The sequence below is a fragment of the Spermophilus citellus genome, assembly GCF_964194105.1.
Source record: "Spermophilus citellus genome assembly, chromosome: 14".
Taxonomy (NCBI): Eukaryota; Metazoa; Chordata; class Mammalia; order Rodentia; family Sciuridae; genus Spermophilus; species Spermophilus citellus.
This window is the reverse complement of record NC_138194.1, coordinates 3,751,304-3,776,804: the sequence shown is the minus strand read 5'-3', so window position 1 is coordinate 3,776,804 and position 25,501 is coordinate 3,751,304. Positions and strand designations below refer to the sequence as shown.

At 34.4% G+C, this 25,501-nt stretch overlaps 1 protein-coding gene across 1 annotated transcript in view; it reads left to right on the top strand.

The window, feature by feature from the left end:
* Positions 1–25,501, top strand: part of LOC308633208 (A-kinase anchor protein 9-like) — a 125,195-nt gene that overhangs the window by 93,395 nt on the left and 6,299 nt on the right. The window contains exons 28-41 of the mRNA XM_081265743.1: positions 262–402; positions 879–1,364; positions 1,773–1,836; positions 1,968–2,089; positions 2,921–3,112; positions 3,334–3,522; positions 6,960–7,104; positions 10,982–11,201; positions 11,893–12,043; positions 13,527–14,192; positions 14,431–14,630; positions 14,942–15,047; positions 16,911–17,093; positions 18,179–18,379. Of these exons, the coding sequence (XP_081121869.1) occupies positions 262–402; positions 879–1,364; positions 1,773–1,836; positions 1,968–2,089; positions 2,921–3,112; positions 3,334–3,522; positions 6,960–7,104; positions 10,982–11,201; positions 11,893–12,043; positions 13,527–14,192; positions 14,431–14,630; positions 14,942–15,047; positions 16,911–17,093; positions 18,179–18,379 (3,066 nt within the window). The remainder of the gene's footprint in view (positions 1–261; positions 403–878; positions 1,365–1,772; positions 1,837–1,967; positions 2,090–2,920; positions 3,113–3,333; positions 3,523–6,959; positions 7,105–10,981; positions 11,202–11,892; positions 12,044–13,526; positions 14,193–14,430; positions 14,631–14,941; positions 15,048–16,910; positions 17,094–18,178; positions 18,380–25,501) is intronic.

Sequence of the window (25,501 nt, the reverse complement as noted above, 5' to 3'; positions counted from 1 at the left end):
ATACTTTTATCAATAATTTATAAATGTTATATATATATATTAATGGCATGATTTGTCTTTCATTCCCAGAAAATCTTTCTTATTTCCTTAAGAATACAAAACGATAGTTCTTAAAATGTTTCACTATTTGTTGAAAGAGCATTTATCACTAAAACCCCTAGGCAGTCAGTCTTGGAAAAGCTTCATTAGAATGTGTAAATGCTTTGAACTTAGCTTTTTTTTTTAAATGGTGTATTTCTTATGTTTTCTACTGTTATCCAGACAACTACTGAGTTAATAAATGCCAGTGGAGAAAGTGGGTTTTTTGAAGAACTTGAGGCTCTTAGAATCGAGTTGGTGGCTACCAAAGAAGAACTTGCCACTTTCAAAGAAAGGACAGAAAAACTTCAAAAAGAGCTTTTGGTAAGACAAGTAACATAACTCCTAATTCATTCATTTCTACCCATCTTAATTCCCTTTCAAAATGTCCTATAGAAACAAGTCCAGAGCCATAACTTAAACTAAATTTACAAGTCTTTTTGAAAAATTCCATTGTTATAAATCTATTCACCATCTCCTTGCTTGTTTTGCTAGGAATCTTTATATTAGAAGAATGCTTTTAATCTCTAGTCTTTTAGTAAAGGAAGCAAAAAACTGCTGTTAAAGAGAACTTAAATCCCTTGAGAAACAAAAGTAAAGGCTAATAAAATTATTTCAATTTTGTAGTAACCTGTGACCATACATACATGCGAAAGTATATATGTATTACAGTTTCCAAAGTGTTTTTCCTATTATTCTGAGGCAAGTGAACATATAAATGAAATTATACTCTTTCCCTCTCCACTGTAAGTTCTTCATTTGATGTGCAAGATTTTCAACTTAATTTATCTGTGTTTCAGGTAAAAGAGACAAATATGGCATCTCTTCAGAGAGATTTAAGCCAAGTTAAGAATCAACTTGATGAGGAAAAAAAGAAATTATCCCACTTCTTAATAAAAGAGCATAAGTCTGAAGTACCAACAAACAGAAACATCTGCTTAGAGCCACTTCCTATTGAAGTAGGTAAAAACACTGCATCCCAAACGGACCAAATACTCAAGGTCAACATGAGCAACCAGACTCCACAAATTCTTGTTAAAAATGCAGGAATTCAAATTGATATACAGACTAGCTGTTCCTCAGAAAAAGTCTCTGAAATAATTAGGCAATTTACTAAAAGAATTGAAAACATACAAGAACTTCATGCCGCTGAAATTTTGGATATGGAATCCAGACATATTTCAGAAACTGAAACTTTAAAGAGGGAACATTATGTTGCTGTTGAGTTACTGACAGAGGAGTGTGGTACATTGAAGGCAGTGATACAGTGTCTGAGACCTAAAGAGGTATTTATTTTGTTGTTGTCATGTGGGGGGAGTTTCCACTGTTGTCAACAATCTGTTTTTAAGCAAAAATTTTAAAAGAAATTTGGAAAATATCTCTTCTTTATACTATTAGAATTTAAATTTCCCCATTGTATTAGATAATAGAGTTCTTATGTAAATTTGCAACTTGTTATGGTTCCTTAAATAATAACTATCTCTTCTTACTATGGTAAAATCCATAAGGAAAAAATTATAGACTTGTTATAAATCATAGATAGTTTCATTTCAAGTATGCTTAGATTGAGTTTTTTTCTTTTTCTTTCCTTTTTTTTTTCTTTTTACAGCATTATAACAGCAAAATAGTTCCTTGGGTTCTGTTTTTATTAAAACAAAAATATTTATGTATGTTGTTTCTTTTTTTCTAATTAGGGATCCTTGATACCTGAATTAACGTATTCTAATGCTTACCAAACTAGAGAAATATATTCCAGTGGTAAGTTATATAAAATTCTGGAATGTTTATAGTATTTGATTAAAACGTGTTATTTTTGTTTGGAGAGGGTATTTTTTTAATTTTTGTTTGTTTGTTTGTTTAACAACAAATGATTGTTTTCTTTATTTTAGATTCTGGATCAGACTGGAGTCAGGGAGTTTATCTTACACAAAATCAGGGATTTGACACAGCATCAGAAGGACGAGGAGAAGAAGGTGAAAATTTAACAGAATCATTTCCAAAGAAAATAAAGGTATATATTTTAATAAACTTAGCCTGTATAATTTCTATGTTGAACATTGTAGTTTATTTAAAGTTATATACTGGATCTCTGAAAAAACTTGTATAGCAAGAAAGATTGAAGGAAGGGAGAGAGAGAGGGAGAAAATATGCTGCCCTCCACACCCTCCTTTCTTCCAGGATTAGTGAGTGACCAGATCTTTTTGTCAATTCTCTGTTAACTAGATATTGAGGAAAAAGGATGTTGGAAGTAGCATCCCTGGTTGCTCAAACAAAGTCTAGTACAGTCTACCCATCAAATAGAAGCAAAGAGTAGCACTCACCTCATGCTTCAAATGAAAACAGGCTAAAATAAATGACTTAAAAGAAAAAAAAATCCATGAGAATCTATTTCATTTTATTCCCATATTCCACAGATAATAAAATACAATATATTAAATAATTATGTTATGAAGATTTAAAAAAATAATTTTTATTATTGGTGTTTTTGTTTGCCAAAATTATAAAAGTAGTCTCAAGGAATGGAAGTTTTTCTCACAGTATTTTTTTTTGGTCAAATCAATGGCTAATCATTAAATCTGGGAAGAGTACATTAGCTAAACTGAAGGAACTTAAGAGATGAAAGCTATGGAAATCATAGACCATCTATTGCAATTGACTTAGCTCTCCACAGGAAGAAGGCATTTAGTAAAGGTGCCTGGAGTTTCTTTTCTGCAGTTGCTTTTCTAAATCTATTTTGCTTCATAATGCTATATTGCTTAATATTTATTTTTCTTTGTAGCTCTCATTTTTTCAGTATTTGGAGGAGTTGTCATAACTTTGGCTTTTGGATTTTGGTTTCTAGGGATTACTGAGAGCTGTTCATAATGAGGGCATGCAGGTGCTTTCTCTTACTGAGTCACCATGTGGTGATGGAGAAGATCATTCTATTCAACAGGTTTCAGAATTTTGGCTAGAAGAGAGAAGAGCTTACCTTAAGATCATCTCATCTCTTAAGGATTTAATTACCAAAATACAAGTGCAAAGGGAATCTGAGGTACCCAAAGAATATTATATTCTATGTAGCATTGTTATTTTTAATGACAATAATGAACTTTGTAAATTAAATTCTTTTTTATATGAATTTTCACATAAATTATTGTATGTATTTTTGAGTCTGAAAATACATACGTTCTTTTAAATACCTATTTTGGTTAGTGGAATGTTTTAAAAACATGCTTATTTGAAACCTAACTTTTGTTATTTGTACTCTGCTAGGTTTATGATAATTCTCAATCTCATGAGAGCCTCCCGGACTGGCGAGGGGAATTTCTACTTGCTCTCCAACATGTTTTCTTAAAGGAGCGCAATGTTTTGCTAGCTGCATTTCAGACTGAACTGACAGCTCTAGGTACTAAAGATGCAGTTGGATTATTAAAGTGTTTGGAACAGCGAATACAAGAACAGGTATCAAAACAAAATTTTATTTTAAAGAATACTATTTTTAATAGCAATAAGAAAATCAGTTGCTGATTTGTTTTAGAGTCTTAATTTAAGTATGAAGATTAGCATTTTTAACAGGGGTCACTAGGAGTATTAAGGAGAAGAACATTACCTTTTGTCTTATATTAGAAAGTAAGAAAAACTTAAAATTAATGAGCTAGTCCTCAAACGTGGAAAGTTAAAAAGAGCAGTAAAACCTAAAGAAAAGAGAAGGAATAAGATACAGTCACTTCTCATTATTTGCAGTAGTTATATTTTATAAACCTACAAGGAGTCATTGCTCCTGTGGGAAATACAGGAATAGATTACTGCAAGCCTCAATCACAATATTTTCACCAACCAGTCAATACATGATCTTATTTTCTGTGTGGTTGTGGTTAAAGAAATCTTATATGGGGAGGGGAGAAGAGATGTATCTCAGTGGTAGAATGCTTGCCTAGCATACTCTTGGCCCTGGGCTCAGTACTCAGTGCCATTAAAAAAAGAAAAAAAAAAATACTTTCTGTGTTGTATATTATTCATTAATGTTTAACACGGCAAAGAGCAATCATACAGAAGCTTATCTAACACAATTTTCTCCTTAAAGCGCATCACAGATTTCTTGCACTTAGGAACACCAAGCCCTTCACTTGTGGGCCATTTAAAACCATGAAATCACAAATAAAAAGCACAATATGGAAAAACAAGTTACTAAACAGGACATTTGTGTACAATATGAGAGCTAAAATACAAAGGTAGAGTATGCCCTTGTTTAACTCAGCCAGGAACATGTGCATGAGGAAATTTAAATTTTTTACTACTCTAACTATGTCTGACAAAGCAATACAAGTATTGATTTGAGAGTTACAAAAACTTTTTATCAAGTAGACAAATCTGAAAACACAGGATCCATTAATAATGAGGATTAACTATAATAAAGTATAACCAGTACAATATAGAGGATAAAACATTAAAAATTGGTTCCCTGAAAATGCTAATAAGAAAATCTTTTCTGGAGAATTCATTATGATTTTTAAATGTTATAAATGAAGATGAGATCATAATTAAACATGCAACAAATAAAATAACAAAATATTATAAATTATTTTATTTATAAAAATAAAAAAATTGAGGTGAAATTTTTAAAAAATCACTTATCAAGATTCATGCAGGAAGAAATAAAATACCTGAAAAGACCTACAACAGAATCAAATCAGTAGTTAAAAATCTTCTCACAGGGCTGGGGTTGCAACTCAGTGTACATTGATGGATTAGATCCTTAGCACCACATATAAATAAATTAATTAATTAAAGGTTTTTGGGCTGGGGATGTGGCTCAAGCGGTAGCGCGCTCGCCTGGCATGTGTGCGGCCCGGGTTCGATCCTCAGCACCACATACAAACAAAGATGTTGTGTCCGCCGAGAACTAAAAAATAAATATTAAAAATTCTTTCTCTCTCTCTCTCTCCCCCCCTCTCTCACTCTCTCTTTAAAAAAAAAAGTTAAAGGTTTTGTGTCCATCTACAACTAAAACAAAATTTTTTTAAATCTTCTCACAATACTTAGTACCCAGGACTTGTTTTTTTTTTAAATATATTATCCATTTAAAAGAATTAGGAATCCTTTTGAATCTGGTGATTCCAAGAATAGAGTAGGAAGACAATAAGGTAAACCTGGAATCCCTCATTTTGCCAGCATGTAAAGAATTATTTGAAGAAATAAGGGAATATGACAGAAGGTCACAGAAGCTTGTTGAAGGTTCCCTCACTGGCCAAAGTTAGAAAATTAAAAGATCAAACAAAATGAAAGTGACAGATTTTAAAGTTAAGAGTAAAATAAGAATTCATGATCTCATATAGATGGATATATATTATCACAGTTGAATGCCAGCTATTAAATGTAGAAGGAACAAAGGAATTATAAGATCATACTTTATTCAACAATATAGTAACGATCAATTCAGCAATAATCAACAGTGGATGCTAAAACTAATGTGAAAAAGTTGATAAGAAAAGTAAAATTCCTAAAAGAGCATTTTTAACTACAAAAGGAAAAACAGTAACTTTACACTGGAGAAACCTTGCAAACCCCACCCAAATGATCAGAATCAATATTACCAGTAATGAGGAAAGAAAGACATCGAGTACTTCCTAATATGAAGGAATTAATTTGTTGTACTTCTATGAAATGCATAATCAGAATCCACTTGGGGAAATATGAGACCACAACCAACTGAGGCCACCATGCATCTATTAGACTGGGCACAATAAAAAATAGTGACTCCACCAAGTGCTGGTAAAGAGGGAGAGAAACTGCATGTCACATACATTGCTGGTAAGCAGTGTAAAGTAGGACTGCCACTCTGGAAACTAAATCTGGCAGTGTCTTGTAAAGGTAAACGTACATCTGTTACACAGCCTAGCAGTCACACTTGTAGATATTTAATCAACAGAAATGAAAACTTGTGTCTATTTATGAACCTATTTTTGAATGTTCACAGTAATTTTCTTTGTAATAATCAAATACTTGAAACAACCCAGATGTCTTCCAGTAAGTGAATGGATGGAGAAACTGTGATATATTCATACAATGAAATACTATTCACCAATTAAAAAAGGAACAATCAATACCCTAAACTTCCTGTGTGTTATGTAACTTCTAAAAATGACAAAATTATAGTGATAGAGAACATATCAGTAGTTGCCAGAGGTTAGGATTAGGGAGAGAGGGTAGGACTACAGAGTAGTCTCCGTGGTGATTGAAATAATTTGTACCCTTATTGTGGTACATATATATGAACCTGTTCAAGTGATGAAATTTCATAGTACTGTATGCCAAGAGAAAAAATGAGTACATGTAAACAAATGAAATTTTATTAAAACCTATAGTTTAAATAGAATTTTATTCATGTCAGTTTCTTAGTTTTGATAATGTGCTCTGATTATATAAGCTATTATTGGGGAAAGCTGGCTGAACCCCTCAAGTACTTTGACTTACATTAGTCCAAAAAAGTTTTTTTAAATTAATGGACATGTAACAAAATAACCTGTCTGTACTCTTTAAAAAATTTAAGATCACAAAAGACAAAGGAATGAATCACTTTTTTTTTCTTAAAGAACTTTTGGCAAAATTTGAATTAAACTCTCTATACCAGATAATATTATGATAAGTTAATTACTCTTTTGATCATTGTACTGCAGTTATGTAAAAGAATGCTCTTATTTTTAGGAAATACACTACAGTATTTAGAGGTAAATCTGCAAGAAATCTTCCCACATTTTAGACAAGAAAAATAATGAAATTTTTAAAAGAAAAAAACTTTAGCATGTGTGGTTCATTTATTCTTCAGACTTCTGGTTGTTAATTTTATTATCTTTACAACTCTCTTCACTTGATTTTTTCTTTTCCTTTGTTACAAAAAGGGTATTGAATATCAAGCAGCTATGGAATATCTCCAAAAAATAGACAGAAGAAGCTTATTATCTGAAATTGAAGTACTACGTGCTGAAATTAATGACAAGAAAATGACCTTGAAAAGAGAACAAGAAAATGATAAACCAAACCTAGGTATGTTACAAAACAGACTCATATAATTACACAAATGGGTGAAAATATTTCACTTTACATTATTATTACTCAGTTAAAACATTTCCTTTTAGTGGTATTGATTTCTCATTTTCATAACATTAATTATATTGATTACTGTAGTGGCTAGAGGATTGTCAAATTGGTTTTAAACAACTGTATCTAATTTTAAATACAGTAGCCTTACCTTGACCAAGTTAAACAAATTAATTTCATGGTCTCTTTTTGTTTGTTTGTTTGTTTTAATTAGTTATACATGACAGTAGAATTCATTTATGCACTTTGATATATCATGCATAGATGGGATATAATTTCTCATTTTTCTGAGTATACATGTTGAAGAATCATATTGGTCATGTAGTCACATATATACATACAGTAATAATATCTGTTTCATTCTACTATCTTTCCTATCCCCAAATTTCCTCCCCTCTTCTCCCATCACTTCCCTCTACCTAATCTAAGGTAACCCTATTCTTTCCTACTAACCCCCACCTTATTGTGAATTAGCATTCACAAATTAGAGAAAACATTTGGCCTTTAGTTTTATGGGATTGGCTTATTTTGCTTACCATGATATTCTCCTACTCCAACCATTTTCTGGCAAATGCCATAATTTCACTCTTCTTTAAAGCTCTGAGTAATATTCCATTGAGTATATATACCACATTTTCTTTATCCATTCATCTGTTGATTGACACCTAGGTTGGTTCCATAGATAAGCTATTGTGAATTGAGCTGCTATAAACATTGATACAGCTGCACCACTATAGTGTGCTGATTTTAAGTCCTTTGGGTATATAAACCAAGGAATGGGGTAGCTGGGTCAAAGGGTGGTTCCATTCCCAGTTTTCTGAGGAATCTCCATACTGCTTTCCATAGTGGTTGCACCAATTTGCAGTCCCTCCAGCAATGTATGAGTGTATGCCTTTTCCACCACATCCTCGCCAACATTTGTTGTTGCCTGTATTCTTGATGATTGATTGCCATTCTGACAGGAGTAAGATGAAATCTTAGAGTAGTTTTGATTTGCATTTCTCTAATTGCTAGAGATGTTGAACTCTCTTAAAGCTGTACATTAAGAAAGGTGTTTTACATACTAGAGGATAACTACCTAAAGGAAAAGGAAATCCATAATGAAAGTAGCCATTTCTTTTTTAATCCCTCTTTTTAAAAATTTAACTATAACAACATACAGAAAAGTGAACAATTCAACTCTTCAGTATGACATTATTTTTTAAAATTTTTTTTAATATTTATTTTTTAGTTGTAGTTGGACTTAATACCTTTTTTTAAATTTATTTATTTTTATGTGGTGCTGAGGATTGAACCCAGGGCCTCGCACATGCTAGGCGAGCACTCTACTGCTGAGCCACAACTCCAGCCCCAGTATAACATTATTATATGAATGTCTGTGGAGGAGACATTGCTTGTGTTAAGAAGTAGAACATTGCCCACATCCTAAAGCCACCCCCTCTTTAGTAACTTAGAGGTTATCCTGATTTTTCTTTAGTTTTATTACTAATTTATATATTCCAAAATCATATATGTTAGTTTTTCTATTTTTGAACTTTATCTGTATATTTTATGTCTTGCTTCTGTCACCTTCCTGAATTATCCCAACTTACTGCATTTATCTATAGTTCATTTTTGTTACCATATAGAATTCTCTTGTTTGGATATTCTACAACTTATATAATATTTCATTCTGTGGTTGATTAGATTTGGATTGTTTCTGCTTTTTAGCTATTAGAGTCAATGCTGTTGTGGACACTGTTGCAAAGTGTTTCTAATGCAGTTGTGCTTATGTCTTTCTAGGAGTGAAATTGCTGGGTCATAGGATTCATATCTTTAAATTTATTAGAGAACACCAAACTATTTTAAAGAGTAGTTTTGTTAGGGGCTGCGGTTGTGGCTCACAGGTAGAGTGCTCACCTAGCACATTGGAGGCCCTGGGTTTGATCCTCAGCACCACATAAAAATAAATAAAATAAAGATATTGTGCCCAACTACAACTAAAAAATAAATATTTTTTTAAAAAGTAGTTTTGTCAATTTGTGCATGCACTAGCAGTATGTGAGAGTTATGTTATATACAACTTTGCCAACTTTCCAATCCGTTTGGTGTGCAGTACATAATTGTAGTTTTAATTGATTTTAATTATTCAAGTGGCTTAGTGCTTTTTCATATGATTATCAACTATTTGGATTATTGTTTTTGTGATACGCTTGCTTGGATCTTTTCCCCACTTTCTGATAAAAGTCTATTTAATTTAACTATAAATGGAAATCGTTATTAAATTCTTATCGTATCTATTGAGGACACATGCATCTTTAGTAACTGTTTCATGTAGTGATGATAGAAACACCTGTGCTTTTGCAGACTTTAAAATCACAACACAAGCTCAAAATTTGTCATTGAAAAGCTGAATCATGTTAAAATTCTTCAGAGAAAACAGGTATAATAAGTTAAATTAAACATATCCCTGTAGACAAAGGCTTAATTGAAAAGTTTTAAAGGTAATTAATATTGTTTATATAGAATGCTATTGAAGTCTTATCTCTGTAGATTCATGTTTATATGTGTAAATTATTAACCTCTACCCCTAAGAAATAGTTTTAAAAGCTAAATTAACATGATTATCATCTAAAGTCAATGTTATGTCCTTCTTGTAATATCATTCTTACTAATTGTAATGTCTATTGATGAACTTTGCTAGAATTTTAAGTAAAAACTTTTCTTATTAAATATGTAGTGTTACATATTTATGGTGGGATAGAAAAACAAGAGAGTAAAAATCACATCTTGAGTCACATAAATCCTAAAATAATGACTATTTAACACCCAAGTAAATATGTCTACAGACCTTTTCAATGTCCATATGTACATAAGTATATTTTTTGTCATAAAAACAGGATCCTGATGCATATTTTGTAACCTGTTCTTATTTAACATGTATAAGATTTTAGTTCGGGGATTGAACTCAACCACTGAGCCCTCTTTTATATTTTATGTAAAGACAGAGTCTCACTGAGTTGCTTAGCACCTCACCATTCCTGAGGCTGGCTTTGAACTCATGATCCTCCTGCGCCACTAGGATTACAGGCTTGCACTACACACCTGGCCGAGATTTAAATTCTTGAGTTTGTTTTCATTGTAACAAATGTGTATTATGGAAGTTTTGGTTCGCTTTTATTGAAAAAAACAAGATCTCAACTGGAGTTTGGACTTCCATTTCTGGAACAATTATAAAAGTAAAGTTCCTAAGGACTGTCTGCAAAGAGAGGCCGAACAAAAGAAGCAACCATTATAGTCATAGATACATGAATGACTCCTACAAGTACTATGTGCGATTTTCAAAAGTTCTTGGAGGGCTGGGGTTGTGGCTAACTGTGTGAGGCACTGGGTTCAATCCCCAGTACCACATAAAAATAAATAAATAAAAGTATTGTGTCCAACTACAACTAAAATTAATAAATAAAGAAATTGTTTTTTTTATTTTTTTATATATTTTAGTTTTAGGTGGACACAATATCTTTGTTTTTACATTTACGTGGTGCTGAGGATAAAACCCAGTGCCTCATGCATGCTAGGCAAGCACTCTACCACTGAGCCACAACCCCAGCCCCTGTTGTTAAACTTTTATTATTTTCATAAATACTTCTGAAATCTTGGCCACTACCACTATGAGGAAAACATGCATAAAGTTTATTTGTATTAAACTTTGGGGACTGTAATCCTTTCATGATTGCTTTGCAGTTATCTCCTATGCTACAAATCAGTTCTTATCAATAAAATATTTATAAACCAAATAGGAGTTACTAGGTTAAATTATAAATATTGATCATTTTTTCTTTAGAACTTTTGGAATATACTGTGCAGCAGAAGCAGTCTCAAATTCTGGAGATGCAAGTGGAGCTCAGCAATATGAAAGACAAAGCAAGTGAACTTCAAGAACACCTGAGTTCAGAAAAAATGGTAGTTGCTGAACTAAAAAATGAACTTGCGCAAACGGAATCGGAACTTGAAACAACACTCAAGGCACAGCATAAGCATCTAAAGGAATTAGAAGCATTCAGGTATACCACACTTCCTTATTATAAACGTGTATTAGTGAAGGAATTGGAGTAAATTTGTCATAAATATTATGCAGATATTATAAAAATAAAATACATGTTGTTTAAGTAGCATGTGATTTTGTTATTCATAGGAAAAAACTACAGTAGAGGGTGAAAATCCCCAATTTTTCCAAATTATAAGTTTAAGATTGTTTTGGCCCAATCTGTATTGTGGCCCTCAGTTCTATTTGAGACTTGTATAAGATATACTTGTGATCTTTATTTTACCTGCAGCCAATATGAACTTAACCTTTATGATCTCAATATGTTTCAGAATTTAGTTAGCTAAAATACACAGTATTTGAAGATATAACGCTTATGAAAAGGATATATTTGTTGGTGTAAATACTAAGGTATTTCGTTTGTAAAAATGCATGACAATTCCCATGTTCAGTAAAAGACAAGGGAAATGTTTTGTTAATATTCTTTTCTAGAAACAGATTGGATAATTGTTACATTGGTAAATAATGGTAGTTGTACTACTAGGAACAGGTAATTTGAAATAAACCACAGTTAATCCTTAATCTCTTAATAGTTTATATTTTTCTATTAGGTAGTTTATAATATGCCTCAGCCCTTTAGTGAAAATGTTGCCTGTTTCTCTCAATACATAGAATAGTTTTATGAAAGTTCATTTATTCATTTTATTTAGATTGGAAGTAAAAGACAAGACCGATGAACTACGTTTACTTAATGATACACTAGCAAGTGAACAGAAAAAATCAAGAGAGCTCCAGTGGGCCTTAGAGAAGGAAAAAGCCAAATTGGGACGCAATGAAGAGAGAGATAAAGAACAACTTGAGGTATTCTCTTTGCCCTTCTGTTTTTGGAAAATCTAAACTCTTGAGATTTTTCTCTGTCTAAAATGTCAACCTTAATCGCTGGGATTGTGGCTCAGTGGTAGAGCGCTTGCCTAGCATGTGTGAGGCACTGAGTTCAAACCTCAGCACCATGTAAAAATAAATAAATAAAGGTATTCTGTCCCTCTATAACTAAAAAGATATTTTTTAAAAAATGACAACCTTAGACTCTTGTATGTGTTGAATATTGTTGTAGTGTTATCTAAACTGAATTATGAAGAAATGTTAATGGTACGATAAATTTTTGTTACATCCAAGGAAGCAGACAGATTGCTCTGCTGCACCATATTTTTGGGATATGAATTAGTACACACACATTTTGATAAATAGGGCAGTTATGTCGGTTTAATACTAAAGTAGTTTTTTGGTTCCTGTTTCCTCTTAAAGAAGGGTAAAAAGAATACTTTCCTGGTACCGGGAGCCCTTCTGTTATACTTCAAGAAGATTTAAAATGAACATTGGGGGCTGGAGCTGGGGCTGGGGCTCATGTGGTAGAGTGCTCACCTAGCATGCGTGAGGCACTGGATTCGATTATCAGCACCACATAAAAAAATAAAACAAAGGTATTGTGTCCACCTATAAATATATATAAATATATTTTTAAAAAACTGAAAAAAGAACAACATTAGGCTTTTTCAGAAACTTATTCATACAGAAGTACTTAACAATAAAAAAACACTATTAATATAGTGAAACTGTGAAGCAAAAACACATTTTTAAAGGTTGTTATTTGGAGAAGTGTTCCCTGCTTCATATTTAACTATGTAAGATTAATATTTAAGATTAAAAGTGTTATTATTTTACCAAGCTTTTTCGGGGGGGGGGTGCATTGTAACAACAATAGTGAGATTCATTATGCCACATTTGTACATGTACGTAACATAATTTGATCAGTCTTATTCCCCAGTAGCTCCCCTTTCACCCTCCTCTTCTCCTCTGACTCCCTTCCTCTACTGGTCTGCCTTCTATTATTTTTTTTAATTAGTACATTATAATTGTATGTAAAAGTGAGATTCATTGTGTTATATATGTACATGAACAGAGCATAATTGATTAGATTTCATTCCCCAGTACTTCTCTATGGCCTCCCTTTCTCTCTCCATCTTGATGCCTTTCTTCTACTGGTCTTCTTTCTGTTTTCATGATATTCCTTCCCCCCTGCCCCCTCTCCTCCTGTCTCTCTAGCTTCCACAAATGAGAGAAAATTTAATAAACTGAACAAAAGTTTTATTTTCTATTACCAAATACTACCAATTTAATATTAATAAAGGTGTAATCATGTACTTACAAAGCTTTGGGGGGGGAGTGGGGGATGCTGGGGATCAAACCCAGAGCCTTGTATATGCAAGGCAAGTATTCCACAACTGAGCTACATTCCCAGCCACTACAAAACATTTTTAATGAATCAAGTTATTTCTCTCACAAGGACTTGAAATTTTCACTTGAGGATCAAAAACAGAGAAATATTCAACTAAACCTACTTTTGGAAGAGCAGAGACAACTACTAAATGAATCACAGCAGAAAACAGAATCACAGAGAATGCTATATGATGCCCAATTATCAGAAGTACAAGGCCGAAACTTGGAGCTTCAAGTACTTCTTGAGTCTGAAAAAATTCGAATTCAAGAAATGAGTAGTATTTTAGATAGGGAATGGCAGTTCCATGCACAGCTACACAGCAGTGACAGTAGTGGGCAGCTTCGGTCATCATTACCCTCAGATGACCTACTTATAGAGCTACAGAAACAGCTGGAGGAAAAACACCGTCATATAGTAGAGTTGTTAAATGAAACTGAAAAATACAAACTGGATTCTTTGCAAATGAGACAGCAAATGCAAAAAGATAGACAGGTTCACAGGAAGACGTTGCAGACAGAACAGGAAGCCAATACTGAGGGGCAGAAAAAAATGCATGAGCTCCAGTCCAAAGTTGAAGATCTTCAGCGCCAGCTGGAGGAGAAGAGGCAACAAGTTTATAAGTTAGACCTTGAAGGAAAGCGATTGCAGGGAATTATGCTGGAATTCCAGACGCAAGAACTAGAACGAGAAGAAAAACGAAGTAGACGAATTCTATATCAGAATCTTAATGAGTTAAATTGACACTTTGTTTCTTTTTAAATATATTTTAAGTTATTTGAGCAAGTTACTTGCCCTTTGAGCAAAAACTTTTGATATTGATTAAAGTATTTAAATAGTTAAGTGAAAATTATTCAAAATTAATTCTATAAACCTTATTTGGAATATAAACAATAATTGTGCTCCCTCTTAAGAAAGAATATGAAACACTATATGTTTATAATTATTGTTTTATTTTATCCAAAATCACCAGCCAACCACCTGGAACTTAACTAATGATCGAACAAGGAATTGGATTCTTCAACAGAAAATAGAAGGAGAGACAAAAGAATCAAATTACCCTGAAATGAATGGAGGAGAAATTGGTTATAACCATGAATTAGAAATGCTCAGACAAAAGCTTCAACTTGTGGCTTCAAAACTGCACCATCTAGCCCAGAAAGCCTCTAATAGGTTAGACTTTTCTGCCTTATCTTCAGAAATGGCATTCTTTCTTAGACAGGCTAGGTAGACTCTGTCCCTTATGAATAGGTAGCCAAGAGTAGAGAATTAAAATTTTAAAGATGATGCATAATTACATTAGGAAACATCATTCTTTAAAAATAGCCCATATGTCTGAAAATACCTTAACACTTAACCCAGGAAAAGAGAACACTTAGCCTAAGGAACAAGTGATAAGCAAAGCAGTGTGTCCCCTAATCTGTGGTGTTTGTGTTAGTAACATCCCTGAGGAGGTCTGTATTGACTTTGTCTTTTCTTTGAAGACTACAGTTTGAAACAGCAGATGATGAAGCTTTCATTTGGGCACAGGAAACTATTGATGAAATTACTTTACAACTACAGAAATTAACTCACCAACCAGGTGAAGAGGTAAGACTTTTAATTAAAACTCTGTAAAATATAAACAGCAAAGATTTAATAGAAATTATGAATCATGGGGCTGAAGTTGTGGCTCAGTTGTAGAGAGCTTGCCTAGCATATGTAAGACACTGGGTTTGATTCTCAGCACAGCATGTAAATGAATGAATAAAATAAAGATCCATCAACATCTTAAATATATATATATATATATATATATATATATATATATATATATATATATATGAATCATTTGAAACTGGCAGTATATGCTATATAAGCATTTTGATCTTTTATTAAATTTTAAATATAACATTTGCCAAGTTACATTGGCCTCTTTTTAAGAGACCAGGCTCTTTGAAAGAGCAGTCTGAGATGTACACTCACCACTCCATAAAACCACCTGCAGAATCCTACCAGTGTCTTCACAAGTGACTAATCTGGTAAATCTCCTCACTCCCTTTCTTTCTTGACTTTGTAGAATTTGACATTTTCAGTGTCTTCCACCTTCTTGAACCCTTCTCTTTTCTTGCCTTTTATGTCAGTATTTTTTCATCTGCTTCTTTATCGGTTTCTTTCATACATTCCTCTTCTGTCATTTTTCATGTTTTTATCTATTCATGTTTATCATTCCCATAGCCTGAGTGCTCACTAGACTTACCAAGTGATAATATATTTTATATTGAGCACCTACTATATGCCATGTACTATACTAAGTCCTAGGGATACAATGAACAAATTTGACAGAAATCTTACCCTCATTGAAGATTATTGTCAAGTAGACAGTAGCTCCATTATAGACCTTTGACCTGGACTCCAAGTCCATTTAATTATTAACACCTTTTCTTTAAGAAGTATACCCCAGGGCTGGGGTTGTGGCTCAGTAGAGGAGCACTTGCCTAGTGCTGTGCAAGGCCCTGTGTTCAATCCTCAGCCCCACATAAAAATAATAAAACAAAGGTATTGTGTCCAACTACAACTAAAAAATAAATATTAAAAAAAGAAGAAATATACCCAATAGTGTCTTAGGAAATTCCCAGGCACATTCCAAATTGAACATCATTTTCCCTTTCTCCCTCATGCCCTAGACCCCCTTTCTGGTCATGGCATCACCCAGTATAAAACCCAAGTCACCATGCACTGTTTTCCTTCACCCTTGACCTGTACATCTAAGCAGTCACTAAGTTCTATGTCTTCTACCTCCTTAAATATCCATCCCATTTGCCCGGGGCTGGGGATGTGGCTCAAGGGGTAACACGCGCATGAAGCGCAGGGCACTGGGTTCAATCCTTAGCACCACATAAAAATAAAATAAAATAAAGATGTTGTGTCCACTGAAAACTAAAAAAATATTAAAAACTTCTCTCCCTCCCTCCCTTCCTCCTCCCCCCTCCCCCTCTACTCCTCCTCCCCCTCCTTCTTCTCTCTGTCTCTCTCTCTGTCTCTCTGTCTCTCTTTCTCTCTCTCTCTCTCTGGAGGAGTTTGCCTAACACTTGGATATTGTGTCTACCCTAATTTACTTTACTGTACACATAGCTACCAAAGGAACTTTGTGGCAAGCTCCTGATGAAAACCTTTCATGGCTCACAAAGACTCTCCATTGCCCTCATTTATGTCTGTTATTCATAAGTGAAGCAGCTTTTACTCTCTAGCCTTACCAAGCAATTTACAGCTCCCTAAAAGCAATATACTCTTGCATAAACCTTTGAGCTTTTATATGTGCCTTTCCTTCTGTTTACTAGATTTTTTTCTTGCTTGCTAAATTTCTATGATTTAACCAAGCAACAGTTTGTGAAATATGTTGCTTTCAGTGCCTCAACACACTTTCACATATATTTGTGCTTGTGTGATCTTACATCCATTTTATTTTTTCAGCCTACCTTAGTATTACCAGGTACTTCTGGGTGTTCATTGACTGAAAGACTACTCAGACAAAATACTGAACTGACAGGATATGTCAACCAACTGACTGAAGAAAAGAATAATTTGAGGAATGTGGTCGTGAAGATGGAAGAGCAGTTGAGGCGCTGTCAACAGACAGGAACTGGTGGAGATTATGTACGTCATTTTCAGAAGCAGTGCCAAGTTACAATTTCTGCTATCTAATTTTGATTGTAAAAGCATCAGGTCAGATGTGTAGGAGGATCTGTGGAAATTTTTATAGGGATGACTGTAATATTAATAGCTATTATTTTGTTGAGGGAGCTGTCTCTGTACCAGACTCTGAGAAAACTGACCTAAAGTCATAATCCAGTCTATGTCTATGAATGTCCAAAGACAGATACAGTATTGACTGTCAGCAGACATGTGTAGAGAAATGTTCAAATGTGAATCCTCACTGTTGTCTTCATTATTTACCACTTACTGTGTTTATGACTCAAGTGGAAGATGCTTTGAAATTATATATTTCAGTTTGATAAACCACTCTGGGAATTTAAATGTTTCCATTTTTTTAAAACCTACAGAATAAATTGCTGGTTGTTTTCTATAATTACCCAGTATAAAAATAGGAAGAAACGGTAAGACAAGCATACAGTCAAATGGATGATAACATCTCTTCATGGCTTCCATAGGAAACCACTTCCCTTCTTTGTACTGGGTTATTTTTTTTCTTTATAATCTCCACTTCTCTAGTAAGGGCTCCACATTTGGACCCCCGTGTCCATCTCTTAAGTCTCTCAACATTTTTAGTGAAAGCTCTGCTAGATCTGATAAACCTTTTCTGTGGCTAGGCTTTCACCTTTTACTTTTAGGGGTAAAGCTAATCTACTCAGCAAAATGACCTTATACTTGGAGTTAGTAAATATTTTTTAATGCCAGCTGAGATTGACTTTGAGGATGAAAACTAAGACTAGATATCCATGATAGGGATACTTTTAATATCTTTAATTCAGCTTTTTCTTCAGAGATGTGTTCTTTATGTAAGTAGTTGGGCACAGTGGCACACACCTATAATGCTAGTAATTCAGAGACTGAGACAAGAGGATTACAAGTTTGAGGCCATCCTCAGCATCTTAGACCCTTCTCAAAACAAAATATAAAGGGCTAGGGACATGATTAAAGTGGTAGAGTGCCTCTGGGTTCAAGCCCTGGTACCACCAACAAGGGCAGGAAATTATGTAAGTAGGCTGTTGTTTCTTCAGTCTTCTAGGTTTTTATTCTGTGGTGATGCCAACCTTGAAGCCATTATTGCTTCTGAAAAAGAAATATGGAACAGAGAAAAATCAGCTCTTCAGAAAACCTTAAAAAAAACGGAAGCTGAGTTATATAAACTGAAAGCTGAACTGAGAAATGACACTTTACTTCAGAATCTGAACACTGATTCTGAAAATGTCTCATTAAAGGTAGGTGACATCTTCCTTCTAATGAGAGTCCTCCATTTTTGCCTTTTTTCATCTCTCTGCCCTTACACAAACAGACTAAAGAAATGTGGGTGGCGCTCAGGTTGTCTCTGGAGGCCATTCAGTGTGTTGTGATTACAAGGTCTCTAGCATTTCACAGAATGTTTGTGAATAGGCATGCCTCTTCTGGGAGGACTGGTAATAGGTTAAGCTCAATTAATTGTCACGGTGTCAACACCCAGAGCTGGTTGTCCTTCCGCCCACAGTTTCTATCTCAATAGACAAATAGTACTGATGTCTTTTCAATTCCTCACAAACATACTGCTACCGTCAGTGTAAGAACATTGTGCCCTAAGATGGGAAGCCCTTGGAGTAGCCTCTCCAATGTGTAGAGATTAATATTGTAGTAAAACTACCTTAATCACTTAATGTAAAATCCAAAATAAAGAGAAAGAAAAGTATTGGGAATACTTATTCTGATTATGGAGTAAACACAAATTTATGACTCATACAGTAACAGAATAATTGGCTTATTTAAAAAACTAAATAGATGAGTGACCACAATAATAAAATAGCTCCATGAAATTTTAATTCTCAGATGAAAAGGATAGCTCTATACATAAGAAAACACAAATGATAATAGGAGGACAAAAATATTTACAATAATATCATGAACAGGAGCTAAAACTCAAACTAATACCATAACTATAAGGTTAGTATTTACACACCATTGACTACAAAGTGGAAAAGTTATAATGGTTAAAGTTACATTAACCTTCAACTTTGCTGATGAAGCTAAAAACAGTACCTGCCATCCTACAACTGCTTTTTTTTTTTTTTTTAATCTAGGTAATAATCATCCCCTAGAGAACAATTTGAATTTGAACAATTTTTTTTATTGGTTGTTCACAACATTACAAAGCTCTTGTCATATCATATTTCATACATTAGAATCAAGTGGGTTATATATCCCATTTTTACCCCAAATACAGATTGCAGAATCACATCGGTTACACATCACATTTTTACATACTGCCATATTAGTGACTGTTGTATTCTGCTACATTTCCTAACCTCTACTATCCCCCTTCCCCTCCCCTCCCATCTTCTCTCTCTACCCCATCTACTGTAATTCATTTCCCTCCATGTTTGTTATCCCATTCCCCCCATAACCTCTTATATGTAATTTTGTATAACAATGAGGGGCTTCCTCCATTTCCATGTGATTTCCCTTTTTTTCTCCCTTTCCCTCCCACCTCATGACTCTGTTTAATGTTAATCTTTTCTTCCTGCTCTTCCTCCCTGTTCTGTTCTTAGTTGCTCTCATTATATCAAAGAAGACATTTGGTATTTGTTTTTTAGGGATTGGCTAGCTTCACTAAGCATAATCTGCTCTAGTGCCATCCATTTCCCTGCAAATTCTGTGATTTTGTCATTTTTTAGTGCTGCGTAATACTCCATGGTGTATAAATGCCACATTTTTTTAATCCATTCATCTAGTGAAGGGCATCTGGGTTGATTCCACAGTCTAGCAATTGTGAATTGTGCTGCTATGAACATCGATGTGGCAGTATCCCTGTAGTGTGCTCTTTTAAGGTCTTCAGGAAATAGTCCGAGAAGGGCAATAGCTGGGTCAAATGGTGGTTCCGTTCCCAGCTTTCCCAGGAATCTCCATACTGCTTTCCAAATTGGCCGCAACCGTTTGCAGTCCCACCAGCAGTGTACAAGAGTACCCTTTTCCCCACATCCTCGCCAGCACTCATTGTTGTTTGACTTCATCATGGCTGCCAATCTTACTGGGGTGAGGTGGTATCTTAGGGTGGTTTTGATTTGCATTTCCTTTACTGCTAGAGATGGTGAGCATTTTTTCATGTACTTGTTGATTGATTGTATGTCCTCCTCTGTGAAGTGTTTGTTCATGTCCTTGGCCCATTTGTTGATTGGGTTATTTGTTTTCTTATTGTCTAATTTTTTGAGTTCTTTGTATACTCTGGATATTAGGGCTCTATCTGAAGTGTGAGGAGTAAAAATTTGTTCCCAGGATGTAGGCTCCCTATTTACCTCTCTTATTGTTTCTCTTGCTGAGAAAAAACTTTTCAGTTTAAGAAAGTCCCATTTGTTGATTCTTGTTGTTAACTCTTGTGCTATGGGTGTCCTATTAAGGAATTTTGAGCCCGACCCCACAATCTGTAGATCGGAGCCTACTTTTTCTTCTATCACACGGAGAGTCTCTGATTTGATATCTAGCTCCTTGATCCACTTTGAGTTGACTTTTGTGCATGGCGAGAGGAGGGGATTCAGTTTCATTTTGTTGCATATGGATTTCCAGTTTTCCCAACACCATTTGTTGAAGATGCTATCCTTTCTCCATTGCATGTTTTTAGCTCCTTTATCAAATATAAGATAGTTGTAGCTTTGTGGATTAGTCTCTGTGTCCTCTATTCTGTACCATTGGTCCACCCGCCTGTTCTCGTACCAGTACCATGCTGTTTTTATTACTATTGCTCTGTAATATAGTTTGAAATCTGGTATCGCTATACCACCTGATTCACACTTCCTGCTTAGAATTGTTTTTGCTATTCTGGGTCTTTTATTTTTCCATATGAATTTCACGATTGCTTTATCTATTTCTACAAGAAATGCCATTGGGATTTTGATTGGCATTGCATTAAACCTATAGAGAACTTTTGGTAATATCGCCATTTTGATGATGTTAGTTCTGCCTATCCATGAACAAGGTATATTTTTCCATCTTCTAAGATCCTCTTCTATTTCTCTCTTTAGGGTTCTGTAGTTTTCATTGTATAGGTCTTTCACCTCTTTTGTTAGGTTGATTCCCAAGTATTTTATTTTTTTGAGGATATTGTGAATGGAGTGTTTTTCCTCATTTCCGTTTCAGAAGTTTTGTCGCTGATATACAGAAATGCCTTTGATTTATGTGTGTTGATTTTATATCCTGCCACTTTGCTGAATTCATTTATTAGTTCTAGTAGTTTTTTTGTAGACCCTTTTGGGTCTTCTAGGTATAGAATCATGTCATCCGCAAATAGTGATAATTTAAGTTCTTCTTTTCCTATTTTTATGCCTTTAATTTCTTTCGTCTGTCTAATTGCTCTGGCCAGTGTTTCGAGAACTATATTGAATAGAAGTGGTGATAGGGGGCATCCCTGTCTTGTTCCAGATTTTAGAGGGAATGCCTTCAATTTTTCTCCATTCAGAATGATGCTATCCTGAGGCTTAGCATAGATAGCTTTTACAATGTTGAGGTAAGTTCCTGTTATCATCCCTAGTTTTTCTAATGTTTTGAACATAAAGGGATGCTGTACTTTGTCAAATGCTTTTTCTGCGTCTATCGAGATGATCATATGGTTCTTATGTTTAAGTCTAATGATGTGGTGAATAACATTTATTGATTTCCATATATTGAACCATCCTTGCATCCCAGGGATGAATCCTACTTGATCATGGTGCACGATTTTTTTTTTGATGTGCCTTTGTATCCGATTCGCCAGAATTTTATTGAGGATTTTTGCATCTAGGTTCATCAGAGATATTGGTCTGTAGTTTTCTTTCTTTGAGGTGTCTTTGGTTTCGGAATCAGGGTGATGTTGGCCTCATAGAATGAATTTGGCAGAGCTCCCTCTTTTTCTATTTCCTGAAATAACTTGAAAAGTATTGGTATTAATTCTTCTTTAAAGGTTTTGTAAAACTCTGCTGTATACCCATCTGGTCCTGGGCTTTTCTTGGTTGGAAGTCTTTTGATTGCTTCTTCTATTTCATCTATTGATATTGGTCTGTTTAAGTTGTGAGTATCCTCCTGACTCAGTCTGGGCAAATCATATGACTTAAGGAATTTATCGATGTCTTCACTATCTTCTATTTTATTGGAAGATAGGTTTTCAAAATAATTTCTAATTGTCTTCTGTATTTCTGAAGTGTCTGTTGTAATATTGCCTTTTTCATCCTGTATGTTAGTAATTTGAGTTCTCTCTCTTCTTCTCTTCATTAGCATGGCTAGGGGTCTGTCGTTCTTATTTATTTTTTCAAAGAACCAACTTATAGTTTTGTTAATTTTTTCAATAGTTTCTTTTGTTTCAATTTCATTGATTTCTGCTCTGATTTTAATTAATTCTTGCCTTCTGCTACATTTGCTGTTGTTTTGCTCTTCCTTTTCTAGGGCTTTGAGATGAAGTGTGAGCTCATTTATTTGTTGGTTTTTCCTTTTTTTGAGGAATGACCTCCAGGCGATGAATTTCCCTCTTAAAACTGCTTCCATTGTGTCCCATAGATTCCGATATGTTGTGTCTGTATTTTCATTTATCTCTAAGAATTTTTTGATTTCCTCCTTTATGTCTTCTGTAACCCATTGATCATTCAGTAACGTATTGTTCATTGTCCATGTGATGTAGGATTTTTCCTTCCTTCTTTTATCATTGATTTCCAGTTTCATTCCATTATGATCTGATAAAGTGCATGGTATTATCTCTACCCCTTTATATTTACTGAGGGTTGCCCTATGGCATAATATATGATCTATTTTTGAGAAGGTTCCATGTGCTGCTGAGAAAAAAGTATATCCACTTGATGATGGTTGATATATTCTATATATGTCAGTTAAGTCTAGGTTATTGATTGTGATATTGAGGTCAATAGTTTCTTTATTCAACTTTTGTTTGGAGAATCTGTCCAATAGTGAGAGAGGTGTGTTGAAGTCACCCATAATTATTGTGTTGTGGTCTATATGATTCTTGAACTTGAGGAGAGTTTGTTTTATGAACGTCGCAGCGTCATTATTTGGTGCATAAATATTGATAATTGTTATGTCTTCTTGGTGACTGGTTCCTTTTAACAGTATATAATGTCCTTCCTTATCCCTTTTGATTAACTTAGTCTTGAAGTTGATTTTATTCGATATGAGAATGGCCACTCCTGCTTGCTTACGAGGACCGTGTGCGTGGTATATTTTTTCCCAACCTTTTACCTTGAGCCTGTGTATGTCTTTTCCAATCAGATTGTCTCCTGGAGGCAGCATATTGTTGGATTTGTTTTTTTAATCCATGTTACCAGCCTATGTCGCTTTATTGGAGAGTTTAAGCCATTAACGTTTAGAGTTACTATTGATATATGGTTTGTACTTCCATCCATGTTTGATTATTTATCCTTTTTTTAAAAAAAAATTTAGTTTGTTTTTCCATGATTATCTTTCCCCCCGTCCTCCGTCTTTACCGAGGCACTTCCCGCTGATGGTTTTGGTTATTGTTTTTCATTTCTTCCTCGCGTAGAGTTTTGCTCAAGACGCTTTGCAATGCTGGTTTTCTGGCTACAAATTCTTTTAGCTTTTGTTTATCATGAAAGATTTTTATTTTGGTGTAATATCTGAAGCTTAATTTTGCTGGATACAGAATTCTTGGTTGGCATCCATTGTCTTTCAGTGTTTGAAATACATTGTTCCAGGATCTTCTCGCTTTCAGCATCTGTGATGAAAAATCCGTTGTTAACCTTACTGGTTTACCCCTAAATGTAATCTGCCTTTTTTCTCTTGTAGCTTTTAATATTTTCTCTTTGTTCTGTATATTGGATATCTTCATAACAATGTGTCTTGGCGTTGGTCTACTGTGATTTTGTGTGCTCGGTGTCCTGTATGCATCTACAATTTGTATATCTGTTTCCTTTTTTATTTCTGGAAAGTTTTCTGTAATTATTTTATTCATCAAGTTACTCATTCCCTTAGCATGAATCTCTGTGCCTTCCTCTATCCCGATGACTCGTAAGTTTGGGTTTTTTAAGTTATCCCAAATCTCTTGGATGTTTTTCTTGTGATTTTTTTACCAGCCTATCTGAGTTGGCTAGACTCTTTTCAAGATGATATATTTTGTCTTTATTATCTGACGTTCTGGCTTCTACTTGCTCCACTCTGTTAGTGATACTCTCGATTGAGTTTTTAATTTGGTTTATCATTTCCTTCATTTCTAGAATTATTGTTTGATTTTTTTTATAATCTCTATCTCCTGATAAAGATGCTTAACTTCTTCTTTTATCTGTTTATGTAATTCATTTTCAATGTGATCTTTAAGGTTCCTTTCCATCTGTCTAAGGTGTTCCTTGAGTTCTTTATATGGCCATTTTTCTGATGACTCCAGGTCCTCCTGAATATTTAGGCTGTCCTTCATTGTTTGAACTCTTTTTCTTCCTTGCTTTTTTATGCTCATGATACTTCTTGTTCTGTTTGACTGCTGAGTTACTGTTTACTCTTATAAATTTATTTGATGCTTGGGAGGAGAGGTATTAGAAGGGAAGGGAAGAAGTCACTAAAGAGAGTGAGTGTAGGCAGGTAGAATTCAAGAAAGGGGGAATAAGAAAATTGAAAAGAAATGAAAAGACAAAAGAAAAAAGTGAAAAGAAAGAAAGAAAAAATAAAAAAATAAAAATTTAAAACCAAAAAAAAATTATAATGATAATAAACAAATGGAAATTAAAGTTTAAAAAATAATAGTAATAATAATAAAATAAAAAGAATTTAAAAAATTGAAACCATTAATAAGAAAGTTGAAGAGCAACAACAACATCAACAACAAAAAGTGAAAATAAAATTTAAAAAAAATACCAATAATAATCATTTAAAAAAAATAATAATAATAATATTAAATGCAGTCATAGAGCTCAATTAACTTCTCTTCCAGTAGGTGGGAACTGGGCCAGGCTTCTCTTCTTGATGGATGGGAAGAAATCACTGTTCCTCAGCTCTTCTTCCCAGACTGTGCGGGTCTCCAATCCTGAGTGCCTAGGGCCTTCTCTTGTGGTTCCTCAAGCCAGGCCCCACTCACCTGTGAAGCTCGCCACAATACTGGCTACATGCCGGGTCTGCTGCTCCTGGGAGCCCTGTTTCCATGGATGCCTGGGCACACCCTTTCTGTTTGCCTTCCTCAGACCCTAAGTTTGTAGGGCTTGGGGCTGAGGACCCCCAGCAAATTTGTTTGCCCTCAGGTAGCAACTCCCCTGGTAGCTGGTGCAAGGGACCTCTGTTGTCAGCAGAGGGATACCCTGGGTCTGACTATCCTGCTCAGTTGGCTTTTACCTCTGTGAGTTCAGGTGGGCCGACTAGTTATTTCAGTGGGATCATTAGTG